The sequence below is a fragment of the Vulpes vulpes genome, chromosome 2 (assembly GCF_048418805.1).
Source record: "Vulpes vulpes isolate BD-2025 chromosome 2, VulVul3, whole genome shotgun sequence".
NCBI lineage: Eukaryota > Metazoa > Chordata > Mammalia > Carnivora > Canidae > Vulpes > Vulpes vulpes.
In genome coordinates, this window is record NC_132781.1 from 141,944,043 (window position 1) to 141,957,323 (window position 13,281).

Consider the following 13,281-nt stretch of genomic DNA (forward strand, 5'->3'; position numbering starts at 1 on the left):
AACTTAATCCAAAAAAAATTCATACAGAATGTGCTGCGATTTCTTGTCCTCACCCAGTCTGTCACCCAGCACCTACTGTTATCTTTCACTCACTGAACAGATCAGGCTACATATAGCCTCTGCTATCTATGAATGCACTCCCTAGAAATGTAATATTGTGTATTAAATGGGTTTAAAAAAATTTGAAATGGCAGGGGTGCCTGGGTAGCTCATTCAGTTAAGGGTCTGACTCCTGATCCCAGTTCAGGCCTTAATCTTAGGGTTGTGAGTTCAAGTGCTATGTTGGACTATTTAAAAAAAAAAAATGAAAATTTTATGTGTTTGGAATATTTGTTTAATCGACATTGCATCTTAGATCGTCCCATATCATATATGTACATCTCTTTAACTGCTATTATGATATTCTATGTCTATCATACTTTAATCCCCTACTGATGTATTATTTCCTCCCAGTTGTTTAATACTACAAGCAATGTTATAATATTCAACAGGCTGTGCCAATCCACTGAAACTTCCCTGACAAGTATCACTAATGATCCCCAATCATGTTAATTACCTTGCCTGGTATTCTATAATTCTTTATTCATGGTAGCATAAATGTTAGGCTATTACAGGTTGGTTCTAGACTCAAGGAACTTGTGATCTCAGCTACCATCTATTAAGTCATGGTGACAAATGTTTCTTCAACCAAGTCTAATTAGAGAAATTCTCAATTCTGTGCTAGAATTTTTTTTTTTTTTTTTTGAAAACTTTCCCAGTGGTGATAGATTAAGCGTCTAGAGCATGGCTTTCAATCTTGCATAACTTTTTTTTTTTTTTTTTGCACAAATTGTCATTTTTTTAAAGATTCACCTAAGTAAAATTCACCTTTGTAAGTGTACACTTGTGCATGTTTTGACAAACCCAGTCATGTAACCCACTATAATGAACAGCTTCTTCATTCAAAAAAATCCTCACATTTCTAGTTAAAATGCTACCCCCTGCCTACCCCCTGCCTCTCCCACAACAAACACTGATGTGCTTGTCCCTATAGTTTTGCCTTTTCCAGAATTTCAGAAGTAAAACCCTATCGTAAGTGGCCTACCAAATCTAGTGTGTTTCACTTAGGCACAAGTGCATTCGAGGTTCCTCTGTGTTGCTGGGTGTTACCAGTTTGTAGTTGCCCATTATCCAGGTGTACCACAAATCTGCTTATCCACTAGCCAGCTGAAGGACATTTGGGTTATTTTCTACTTTTTGGCAATTACGAATAGTCCTAAACTTCAGTTCGTGTACACGTTTTTGTATGAACCTTGGGTGAACACCTAGAAGTGAAATTTCTGGTTATATGGTAAGGGTAGGTTTATAAGAAAATGCCAAAATTATTTTCCAGGTATTAGAGCCATGCTGTATCATTTTACATTCTCACCAGGAATATATGAAAACTTCCAACTGCTCCACATCATTGCCAGAATTTGTTACCGTTATGTTTTAGATTTTAGCTATTCTAATAGGCATGTAACGGATGAAGCATGTTCAAATCTTTTGCCTAATTTTAAATTTGGTTGGTTGGTTTTCCTTTTGCATTTTGATAAATCCTATATATGTTGCAGAAATAAATCCTTTATCAGATGAGAGGTCTGTGAAATTTCTTCCCAGTTTGTGGCTTGCTTTTCTTTTAAAGAGCAGGAATTCTTAATTTTGATGAAGTCCCATTTATCAGTCTTTTATGGATTGTGCTTTTGATGGTGTTATCTAAGAAATCTTTGCGTAAATCATGTTCACAAAGATTTTGTTCCCCTATGGTTTCTCCTATAAGTTTCATAAGTTTTACACATTTAGGTCCATGGTCCGTTTTGATTCATTTTGATATGTGGTACAGAGTATGGGTGCAAGTTTACTATTATTTTTGTATACAGTTACCTAGTTGTTCAGCACTGTCTGTTGAAAAGGCTGTCCTTTCTCCACTAAATTACTTTTGCACCTTTGTTGACAATCAGTTGACCGTGTATATGTGGTCTGTTTCCAGGTTTTTTTTTTTACGTGCGTCCTTTCATCAATACCACATTGTCTTGATTACCATAGCTTTACAGTTAAGTATTAAAGTCAGATAGTGTGTCTTCCAATTTTTTCAAAATTGTTTTAATTATTTTAGTTCCTTTTGCATTTTCATATACACTTTGGAACCAGTTTGTTAACCTGCACAAATAATTCTGGGATTTTGTCAGGAATTGGGTTGAACTTACAGATCAATTGGAAGAAAACGGAGATCTTGAAAATGTCATCCAATTCATGAACATGGTATTTCTCCATTTTCTTAGTTTTTCCTTCACCACTGTTGTGTAGGTCTCAGGATAGGAGTCTTGTACGTCTTTTGTCAAGACTTATCACTAAATTGTTTTAAGTAGGCTCCACACCTAGTGTGGAGCCCAATATGGGGCTGGAACTCACAACCCTGAGATCAAGACCAGACCTGAGATCAAGAGCTGGATGCCTACTGACTGAGCCACCCAGGCACCTCCTGAAGTATTTAATGTTGTAGTGCTTTAGAAAATTTTTACTTCTCATTACTTGCTGCTATATAGAAATAAATTTGATTTTTGTACATTAGTCATATAACCTTGCTAATCTTATTAGTTTCACTAACATTTTTTAGATTTTGTGGTTTTTCTATAGAGAAAATCATGTGAATGGTGATGGTTTTATTTCCTTTTCAGTCTGTATGCCTTCTTTATCTTGCCTTATTATATATGTGAAAGCCTATAGTTATGTTGAAGAGGAATGGTGAGAGCAGATATCCTTGCCTTGTTTCTGATCTTAATAGAAGACTAAATGCCTTCTCTCCAAGTATACGGTCAACTGTAGATAATTTTGGTATGCAGACTTTATCAGATTGAGGAAATTCCAAGAGGTTTTATCGTGAATGAATGTTGTATTTGCCAAATGGTTTTACTGCAACCACCGAGATGATTTATCACCTTCACCTTTCAGAAGCGTTTGTATAAAACTGGCATGACAGTTGACCATTGAACATGTTGGGTTTGAACGTTCGAATGGGTCCATTTATACTTGGGTTTTTTTTTAGCACAGTACTGTATTTTCCTTCTGATGTTAATATTTTCATTTACTTTACTATAAGAATATAGTATATATGCAAATATATATGCACCTTGTGTTAGGTGTTTGTGTTCTTGGTAAGGTTTGTGTTCTTGGTAAGGTTTATGCAAATATATATGCACCTTGTGTTAGGTGTTTGTGTTCTTGGTAAGGTTTCCAGTCAACAGTAGGCTATTCATAGTTAAGTTTGGGTGGAGTCAAAGTTGCACATAGATACTTGACTACATGGGGCATAGTGTCCTAAGCCCCGTGTTGTTCAAGGGTCAACTGTATCTTCCTTAAATATTTGTTAGAATTTATCATTGAAGCCATGTGGTCCTATAGTTTTCTCTGAGAGGAGGTTTTTAAATTACAAATCCAGTTCATTTAAGAGATACAGGACCACTGAGACTACTTGTTGAGGGTATTTTAGAAGTGTATGTCTTTCAAGGAATTGATCCATTTCATCTGCATTATTACATTTATTAGCAAAAAGTTATTTTTTAATGTTCGTTATAGTCTTAATAACTGTAGGACCTGTACCAATAGCTCTCACTTCTGATATTAGTGATTCATTATTTCTTTTTTAATCCTAATCTGTGCAGAGACATTATCATTTTTTTAAATCTTAAAACAAAACAAAACACCCGGGTTTTTAATGGCCTTAATTTTCTGTATATTAAGTTGTCTGTTTCATGGATTCCTGCGTTTTTTCTAGTTGCTTAGGGTGAAATCTTAGATCACTAGTTTGAGATCTTTCTTCTTTTCTCATATATATAAGTATTTTAGGGCTATAAATTTCCCTCCTTTAGCATTGCTTTTGCTGCATCTCACAAATTTTGGTATGTCAAATTTTCATTTTCATTTAGTTCAAAATACTTTACAATTTCTTTTCTTCTTTGACTCATAGAAATATGCAATTTAGTTTGCAAAAATTTGGGGGTTTTCTAGGTATCTCTTACTGATTTCTGATTTGATTCTGTTGTGGTAAGAAAATACATTATCTGAACCCTTTAAAATTTACTGAGACTTACTTTATGGACCTCGATGTGGTCTATCTTGGTAAATGTTACCTGTGCACCTGATGCTGTTGGAGTGTTTTATAAATGTCAGTTAGCCAGTATGGTTGTTCACTTGTTCTATCAATTATGCTGAAATCTCTTGATGATAATTTTTTTTTCTATTTAGGATTTTATGTCCCGTAACTGGGAAATAACCTTCTTTATCAGTGATAATATTCTTATTAATGATACGAAAGCTGGAGTGGCAACATTAATTACTGTTGGTAGAGTATATATAACTTTTTTCCATCCTTTTACTTTTTTAAAAAAACCACTTTATTGGGATATAGGTCACATAGCATACAATTCAACCACTTGAAGTGTACAAATCCATGGCTTTCAGTATGTTCCTAGAGTTGTGCAATCATTACCACATTCAATCATGTAATTCATTTGTGCAGTTCATTACCACATATGCCCATTAACAGAAACCCTCCATTCCTCCCAGACCTAGGCAATCACTAATCTTCTGCTTCTATAAATTTGCCTGTCCTGGACATTTCATATAAATGGCATCATATAATAATTACCCTTTTGTGACTGCTTTCACTTGGCATAATGTTTTCAAGTCCACCCATGGTATAGCATGTGTCAGTACTTCCTTTTGGTTGGAGTAATACTCTACTATGTGGACACGCATTTATTCCTCAGTTAATGGGATATCTAAGTTATCGTCCTTTTACATTAAAGCGGGCTACATAGTTGGGTCTTGCTATTTTGTCCAGTCTTATAGTTTCTGCCTTTTAATTGATGTATTTAGACCACTTACATTTAATTGCTATTTGTTTGCTATTTTCCCATGTATTTTTTCCTTTTTCCTCCTTTTTTGGCCTTCTTTTGCACTGAATATTCTGACTTGTATTACTGAATTGAGTATTCATTTGGTTATAGGGTGAATATATAACACAGGCATACTTTGCTTTATTGTGCTTCACAAATAATGTGTATTTTGTGGCAACCCTGTGTCAAGCAAGTGTATCAGTGACATTTTCCAACAGGATTTGCTACTTTGGATCTTTGTATCAAATTTTGGTAATTCCCACAATGTTTCAGACTTTTTGATTATTATAATTGTTACTGATTATGATTCATTGAAAGTTCAGATAGCATATTTCTAAATTATGGTATGAACACTTTTTTAAAAAAGATACAATGACTACAGTATAATATAAATATAACTTTTATATGCACTGGGAAGTCAGAAACTTCATTTGACTGGCTTTTCTATGGTAGTCTGGACCTGAACCTGCAATATCTCCGAGCTGTGCCTATATTAGAGGAATTGTCAGTCATGTCCTCCAGTTGATTTTGGGGCTATTGTTGACTTATGTTTCTGACTTTCACAATCCCACTAGCCACATCATTGGAATTAGATCACACTTATGTGGTGGTTGGAGGAAACTGTTTCTTTAAGTATTTAGTCTTCCTATTCAGAAATACCAGTATGTCTTTGTTATTAAGGCTAACTGAGGTCTCTACAAGGGATAAATTTACTCCAAGGCATGTGACACCTTCTGTTGCTACTGTAACAGAAAGATGGATAAGGTTTTCTAAGTTTTGCTTTCTTGTTTTCTCCAACTTTTTATTTTAAAAGAAAAGTTGGAAAAATAGTACAGTGAACACCCAATTATCAGTAATTAACATTTTATCACATTTGTCTTCTCTCTATAATTTCTTTTTTAGTTGAACCATTTGAAAGTAAGTTGCTCATACTGGGACAATGCACTTCTGAAACATAAGCCAGTACTATCATCAATACCAAAGGAATTTAACAGAAATTAAAAAAAAAAAATTTAACACTGAAGTCCACATTAAATTTTACCACTTGTTCCCAAAATATCATTGATAGCTGTCCTTTTCTATTTAGGATCCAAAGATCATGCACTGCATTTAGGTGTCCTGTCTCTAGTCCTCTTCATTCTAGAACAGTACCTTCCCCATCTTCCTTTTCCTCATGATACTTTTTTTTTTTCTTGCAATAGTCTAGGCCATTTTGTGTGTGTGTTTCTATCTAAGCCATCTTTATGAATACAAGTATCACGAATGGGCTTTAGGATTGAGTTGTACTCCTAAACACAGCACATGATGCCCAGTGATCTACCCTTATTGCCTCAAGGACGTTGTTTTCTTTCCTTTTCTGGTGCTTCCTGGATACCCCTTCCTTCCACACCTTAGCATCTTGCTAACTTTTATATCATTAAGGCCTGATTCAAGCTTTCCTTCTCATCACAGATGGAGGCAGATGCTGCTACACAAATCTACTAAATAGGGCTGTCACACTACACTGTACAAAATGTCCATTTCTCCCCTTAGACAAAGAATCCAAAGGGCAGAGATACTACCTATCTCTGTAGAAACACTCCATAATCAGTTTAAACTGTAAATGCACAAATAAGAAAAGGAATGAAAAAATCAATCTAAATTCTTTTGTTTCCAGCCATAAAGTTCTCCCCCTAACCCTTGTTTTTTGCTACAGAGGGACTGTCACTTTTCCCTGGTAGTTCCCATCACTCATGTGAGTATGGAGCATTTCCTATCAACCCCAATTCTGGGGTTGGGAGTTAATAAAGGCCAAGATGTATACTAGGCTCACCTTTGAAGGACTGTTGCTGAAGTAATAGAAAATCTTTTCTCGAGGAGAAAGCATTGTTTCATTTTTATGTGGAGAAATGTAGACAGGATGGTTTTGAGACAGCTGTATTCGGCGAGGAGAACCTGTTCTTACAAATGGATAGGGAGAGAGTGGAGGAGCATCCATCTGTTTAAAAAAAAAAAAAAATCCATATTCCTAAGAAAGGTAATGAAATTTCTAACCAGGTGTTTTTATGAAAATGGTTATTTTTATTGAAAGAGTGGAGAGGTATAATAAACCAGTAACTTTTTGAATAGTAAACAGTATTAGCAGCAACAATTACACCTAAAGAAAACCATACAAATAACACAAGTGCTTACTTTGTGGCAGTCACAGTTTTAAGCATTTTTAATACATTATGGCATTTAATCCCCCCAGTTAACCCTATATACTAGGGACTGCTCCTATTCTCACTTTTATATATGAAGAGATACAAGACAGAGAGAGTTAAGTAACTTGAAAGGTTACCATAGCTGGTAAGTTTTGGACAATGTGAATGCATGCAGTCTCTCTCTTGTATTACAGTAATTTTTAGGGAATCCAAATACCATCTTATCCTTGTTTACCGCTTCACAATAAAAAGAAATTCTGTTGGGTAGGCGTATTATCTCTCTTAGAGATTTCCTCAGTTTTATTTAACAAAAGGATGATTTCTAAGACTAGTTCACCTAAACAGCAGCTCATCTTAAGTGATTTCTCCTCCCTCACAAGTGAAAAAAGTATGCAATAATCCCTGTCAAACTTACTATGTTTGCCTGTGAGTACTTCATGGCAAATGTTTTAATTTGTTTTATGTAGATATTGTTGTAGAACTGAATGAGGTCTCCCCGCTCCTCTTCTTCCATGTCACTGTTGGCACCTGTGAGACGAGTAGGTGTCGGAGGGGCACTGCTAGGCTGTGGGACTGGCAAGGTGCTGCTTGACCTCATGACAGGACTGGAGTCTCTGCTGGCTGCAGCGGGTAGAACAAAGGATGTTAAACAGAAAGAGCTAGTGCAGACTGTTTTTAAAAAGAAAATTCATTAAGAGAAAGGCAAATAGTACTTGTTTAAATGGCAGCAAATGGGCACTCTATTCTTCAACCCGGGGAGCAAAGCACAGATACTAATAAGTATTAACTTTACCCCCCTGCTATGTAGCAAGAGTTTACTGAGTAGTTTTCTCTAATAAATTACACCAAATTTTCTAGGACCTGTGCCCTGCATTAAGTGACACAAGTCAGCAATTAGGTATTTCCATAGCATGGTTTCAGTTGGTATGCCAAACTTTCCTGGAACTCAGACCAACAAATTCCTGCCTGAAACCTTCTCTAATTTCCCTGGAGAAAAATGCTATGCAGAATGTGCCTCAAAGCTATGGGATGAAGGAAAACCAACTTTGCTACTAAATTTAGGATTCTATTTATTATTCCAACAATTATTTTTGCCAATATTTTAAGTTTCTATAGTCATAATTTCATTTAGTAATCTTTAGGTCTAAAAAGTGAGAAGCTCCTAATTTTGTTTTCTAAGTGTTCATAAAGATCTTCAACACTTACTTCTGTCTTTGTTTAGTTCTGTTGGAGAATTCTGATGGCTTCTGCTATCACTGCTGCCAGAATTTCTTCTTTTCCTTTTCCCTTTTATCAAAACACTTCTGTATACCTTTAGAGACCATGATAAGAGGACAGATTTATTGAGCACATCTTAGACTACAGGACCTTCATATGTTATTAAATTCTCACAACAACTCGATGTAGTAATAGTTGTCCTCCTCAGGGAGGTTAATATATGCAGCCAAGGTCATATATCTGTTAAATAACAGAGCCAAGATTTATACTAGGGCCTGCTGGCCTCAAATTCCAAATATGGCCTATAATGTTATAACGGGCAGTACTAGCACCCAACCATAAAATCAGGTTATTCTAAATCAAATACAAAGATCTTGCATACCTATCCTTTGAGATAAATGAACAATATTAAAGGTAAAATGAATTTTAGATTTTCATTTAATGTTGTCTTGGATAAATGTACAGTACTGGTTTTCTAAACCAGCCTGAAAGATGACATAGAAACCAAACAACTTCCTAAATTGACATCTATCATGTGATTATCAGAATTAAGGAATCAAATATTTTACCTTTTGGAGAAAAGAGGACTTAACTAATCAAGATGTGAAGCTGTCAGTCAATGATTAAACAATATTAAAGAAAAGAATTCCTTAAAGTAGATTCTTATTTTGTATCCTGGGGAAAGGCCGCAGAATCAACTGTGGTTAATTTTTCATATTTATCAAAGACTTTAAGCTTTATTTCAGCCCTGAGAGAAAATGTAGTTACCTGGCTCCGGGCCTGTGGCTGAGTCCTGTAACAACGCATAATATTCTGGAAGGACTTATCTTCTTTTGTGACCTGGCAAACATTAAGAGTATTCTGAGAGAGAAAGTAACTTCCAGCAAAATATATTGAAGAGCTCTGTGAACCTACTTCCCCAGTAAAACTGGTGAAAATCATACAAACAGCCATTTCAAATCTCTGGAAATTGTCCTCAGGGTGTATAAAAAATGAAAAACTATTCAAGAAAATCTACTAAAATTCAGTAATAAGAGGGAGTAAGTAGCATCTGAACAAAGTCCTGGCACAAAAAAGTACATTTAACTAATTAAAAATTCACCCAAGGGACAAAATAGATCTGAACTGGCAAAGAAAAAAAAGAATTAGCAATCTTGGGATAGACTGTGGAACCTGAAGAACACAGAAAAAGGAAATGCAGAAAAATTAACAGAGCTTCAGAGAGCTGTGAACATCATTCAGGACACAGAGAGAAGCAGAAAAAATGTTAAATAAAGCTGAAAGCTTCCCAAATTTGTTTAAAAAATAGTAACCCACACAACTAGGAAGCTCTAAGGATTCCAAGTATAGGATAAATGCAAAGAGATCCATACCCAGACATACAGTAAAAATGCTGAAAGCCCAAGAAAGGGAGAAGATCTTGAAAGCATAAAGAGAAGCCTAATAAAATAACAGGCAACTTCTATTCAGAAACTACAGAAGCTAAGAGGTGGTGAAACAACATATTCAAAGTGCTCAAAGTAAAAAACTAAGAATTCAGTGCTCAGTTATCTTTCAAAAATGAAAGAGAAATAAATAGAATCTCAAAAATGAAAGAAATAAATACAAAATAAACAATTTGCTGCTAACAGATTGATCTTACAAGAAATACTAGAAGTTCGTCAAATTAAAGCAAGTGACTTTAGTAATTCAAATACACATAAAAAGCACTGATAAAGATAATTATGGAACTGTAAAGACAGCATATATTTCTCCTTAACTGATTTAAAAAGCCATTGTATAAAACAATACATTTATAATGTTTCACTGGGCCTAAAACATACAGTAATGTAATATATTTGCCAAAAACTGCCTACGAGGAGGAATGCTGTATTGGGCTAAGGAAATGACTCCAGATGACAACTTAAAACCACATGAACTGATAAAGAGAATCAGAAATGATAAAATTAATAAAACAAAAGTTATACATTAAATATATTTCAGCTCCTTTAAAAGTCACAGAATTATTGTTGGATTTGTAACACGGATATCACAATTCACCTCAAAAGATGAAAAGTAAACAGCTACATAAGAGTAACACTTCTATATCTCACTGGAATTATGTTAGCATAAATCTGAAGCTGATATAGATAGTTAAGGTACGTATGTTGGGGTGGGGAAATTGGGGAGATGTTGGTCAAAGAGTACAAACTTCCAGTCATAAGATGAATAAATTCTGGGGACCTGCTATCTAGCATGGTGACTACAGTTAACAACACTGTATTATATACTTGGAAGTTGCTAAGAGAGGTGATCTTAAGTGTTCTCACTACACAAAACAATTGGATTTAGCTCCATGTGAAAGAATAAAGTTGAACTCCTACTTCCTACCATGTATTAGAAATTACTCAAAATGGATCAAAGACCTAAATGTAAGAGATAAGACTATAAAACTTTTGGAAGAAAACATAAATATTGATGACCTTGGATATAACAATGTATTCTTAGATACCAAAAGTTCAAGCAACAAAGAAAAAACAGAAAAATTGACTTAATCAAAATTAAAAACTATATGGTTCAAATAACACCATCAAGTAAGTGGAAAAACACCCAAAGTATCTACAAATATCTGCAGGATATATAAACTACAGCTCAACCACAGTAAAGCACAAAATCCAAACAAAAAATGGACAAAGTATTTAAACTGGTATTTCACCAAAGAAGATATACAAATGACCAGCAGACAAATGATTGCCTGATGGCCAGAATAAAAAACCCAAATAATAGTTAATAAGCACAATAAAAGACATTCAACATCATGAGTCATTAGGAAAATAAACATCAAAACCACCATAATGGGGGCAGCCCGGTGGCTCAGTGGTTTAGCGCCACCTTCAGTCCAGGGCTGATCCTGGAGACCCAGGATCGAGTCCCACATCAGGCTCCCTGCATGGAGCCTGCTTCTTCCTCTGCCTCCTGTCTCTGCCTCTCTCTCTCTCTCTCTCTCTCTCATGAATAAATAAAATCTTAAAAAAAAAAAAACCCATAATGTATCAATCAATACTGAGATGACTATAATAAAAAATTGAAAAGCTGGCAAGGATGTAGAAAAATTAGAACTCTAATACACTGCTAGTGGGAATGTAAAATGGTGCAGCTGCTGTCAAAAACACGGCAAGTTTCTCAAAAAACTAAACCTAAAATTACCATATGACCCAGCAATTCCACTTTTGGGTATATGCCTAAAAGAATGAAACTAAAAGTTCAATAAGATATTCATACACTCATCTTCATAGTAGCACAATTCACCATAGCTAAAAAGTGGAAGCTACCCAAGTGGCCATCAATGGATGAATGGATAAACAAAATGTGGTATGTCCACACTATGGAGTATTACTCAGCCTTAAAAAGGAAGAAAATTATAACTCATGTTACAACACAGAAAGATCTTGAGGATGTTATACTAACTGAAATAAACCAGTCACGAAAAGACAAATACTGTAGGACTCCTAGAGGCACCTAGAATAATCAAATTCATAGAGACAGAAAGTAAGAATGGTGGGTGCCAGGAGCTGAGGGAGGGGGAATGCAAAGAACCTATTTAATAAATAAGAGTTTTATTCTGTAGGGATGGAAATGTTTTGGAACAAGATAAAGGCTGGGTGTACAAGATTGGGAATGTACTAAATACCACTCAATTGTTCATTTAAAAATGGTTGATTTATATGAATTTCACATCAATAAATTATTTTAGAAAAATGTCTGATAATAAAAAGTGCTAATGAGAAGGTGGAGAAATGAAGACTTTCATATACTGCTAGTAGAAATACAAAATGTTGCAGTGACTTTGGAAAAACAGTCTGGCAGCTCCTCAAATGGTTAAACACAGTATAAGACCTTGCAATCCACCTTTAGGTATATAGAAAAGAGAAATGAAAACATGACTATGCAAAAACTTGTACACAAATGTTCATAGCATTATTCATGATAGTCAAAGTGAAAATACCCGGATGGCCATCAATTAACGGATAATCAAAACGTCATATATCTTTACAATGGAATATTATGTTCTAAAATTTACTGTGGTGAAGGTTGCACATATCTATAAATGTACTAAAAACCACTGAGCTGTACATTTTAAGTGAGCGAACCAAGGGGTGCCTGGGTGGCTCAGTCACTTAAGCATCCAACTCTTGATCTCAGCTCAGGTCTTCATCTCAGAGTTGTTAGTTCAAGCCCCACACTGGGTGTGGAGACTACTTGAATGAATGAATGAGTGAATGAATGAATGAATGAATGAGTGAATTATAGCTCAACAAAACTGTTAAAAGTGTTCTGAGAGTAAGGAAGTAGCATCTTTACTTTTTCCTTTTATATTCCAAATGGTACTCACCTTTGCCATCACATAAATGGCACACATCAACAGCTGGTCCAGGTGTCTGTCCATCATAAGTTCAGGACACTGAATTATGGAGAATTCAAAACAGGTCCAGATTTTTTTCCTCAGTTCATCTGAAATATCCAGTTTAGCACAAAGATCCCGAAGGCGGACACCTGCCAAGTGGTAAACCTGGTAGATAAACAAAAACATTTCAAAATTTGTTTACCTAACACTTATATTTCCCAAGCTCATACCCTGATAAGGGTACATGAAAAATTACCTTTCTAAAGAAGAGTGATAAAGAGCTGGTCTTCCTGGGTCTAATACTGCTGCCAGTTAAAGGTGGGCCTTGTTTCTGCTGATGTCCACCTGGGGAAATCTGTTGAATGGCCACCTGACCAGGGACTTGCAAGGTTGTTCCTGTCACCTGTTGAGAGCTCAAACTTCCAGCCAGGGCCTGAGCACTGAGGGGCTGGATGGAGCCAGTCACGGCTTGTGCCTGCCCTCCAACATTGACCTGGACTGGGAAGAACGTTATCCCTCCATTTTCATTCGCAATACCTACAGTTTGTTAGGGAGAAGATGAGGATGATGAAAAGTTCTC

At 35.5% G+C, this 13,281-nt stretch overlaps 1 protein-coding gene across 2 annotated transcripts in view; it reads right to left on the reverse strand.

The window, feature by feature from the left end:
* The window catches only part of RBL2 (RB transcriptional corepressor like 2), a 51,340-nt gene that overhangs the window by 2,828 nt on the left and 35,231 nt on the right, over positions 1-13,281 (reverse strand). For both annotated transcript variants that reach the window (XM_026011755.2, XM_026011756.2), the window contains exons 16-21: positions 12,958-13,238; positions 12,690-12,866; positions 9,086-9,157; positions 8,306-8,411; positions 7,515-7,720; positions 6,730-6,894 (exon numbers count right to left, since the gene is read on the reverse strand). In XM_026011755.2, the coding sequence (XP_025867540.2) occupies positions 6,730-6,894; positions 7,515-7,720; positions 8,306-8,411; positions 9,086-9,157; positions 12,690-12,866; positions 12,958-13,238 (1,007 nt within the window). The remainder of the gene's footprint in view (positions 1-6,729; positions 6,895-7,514; positions 7,721-8,305; positions 8,412-9,085; positions 9,158-12,689; positions 12,867-12,957; positions 13,239-13,281) is intronic.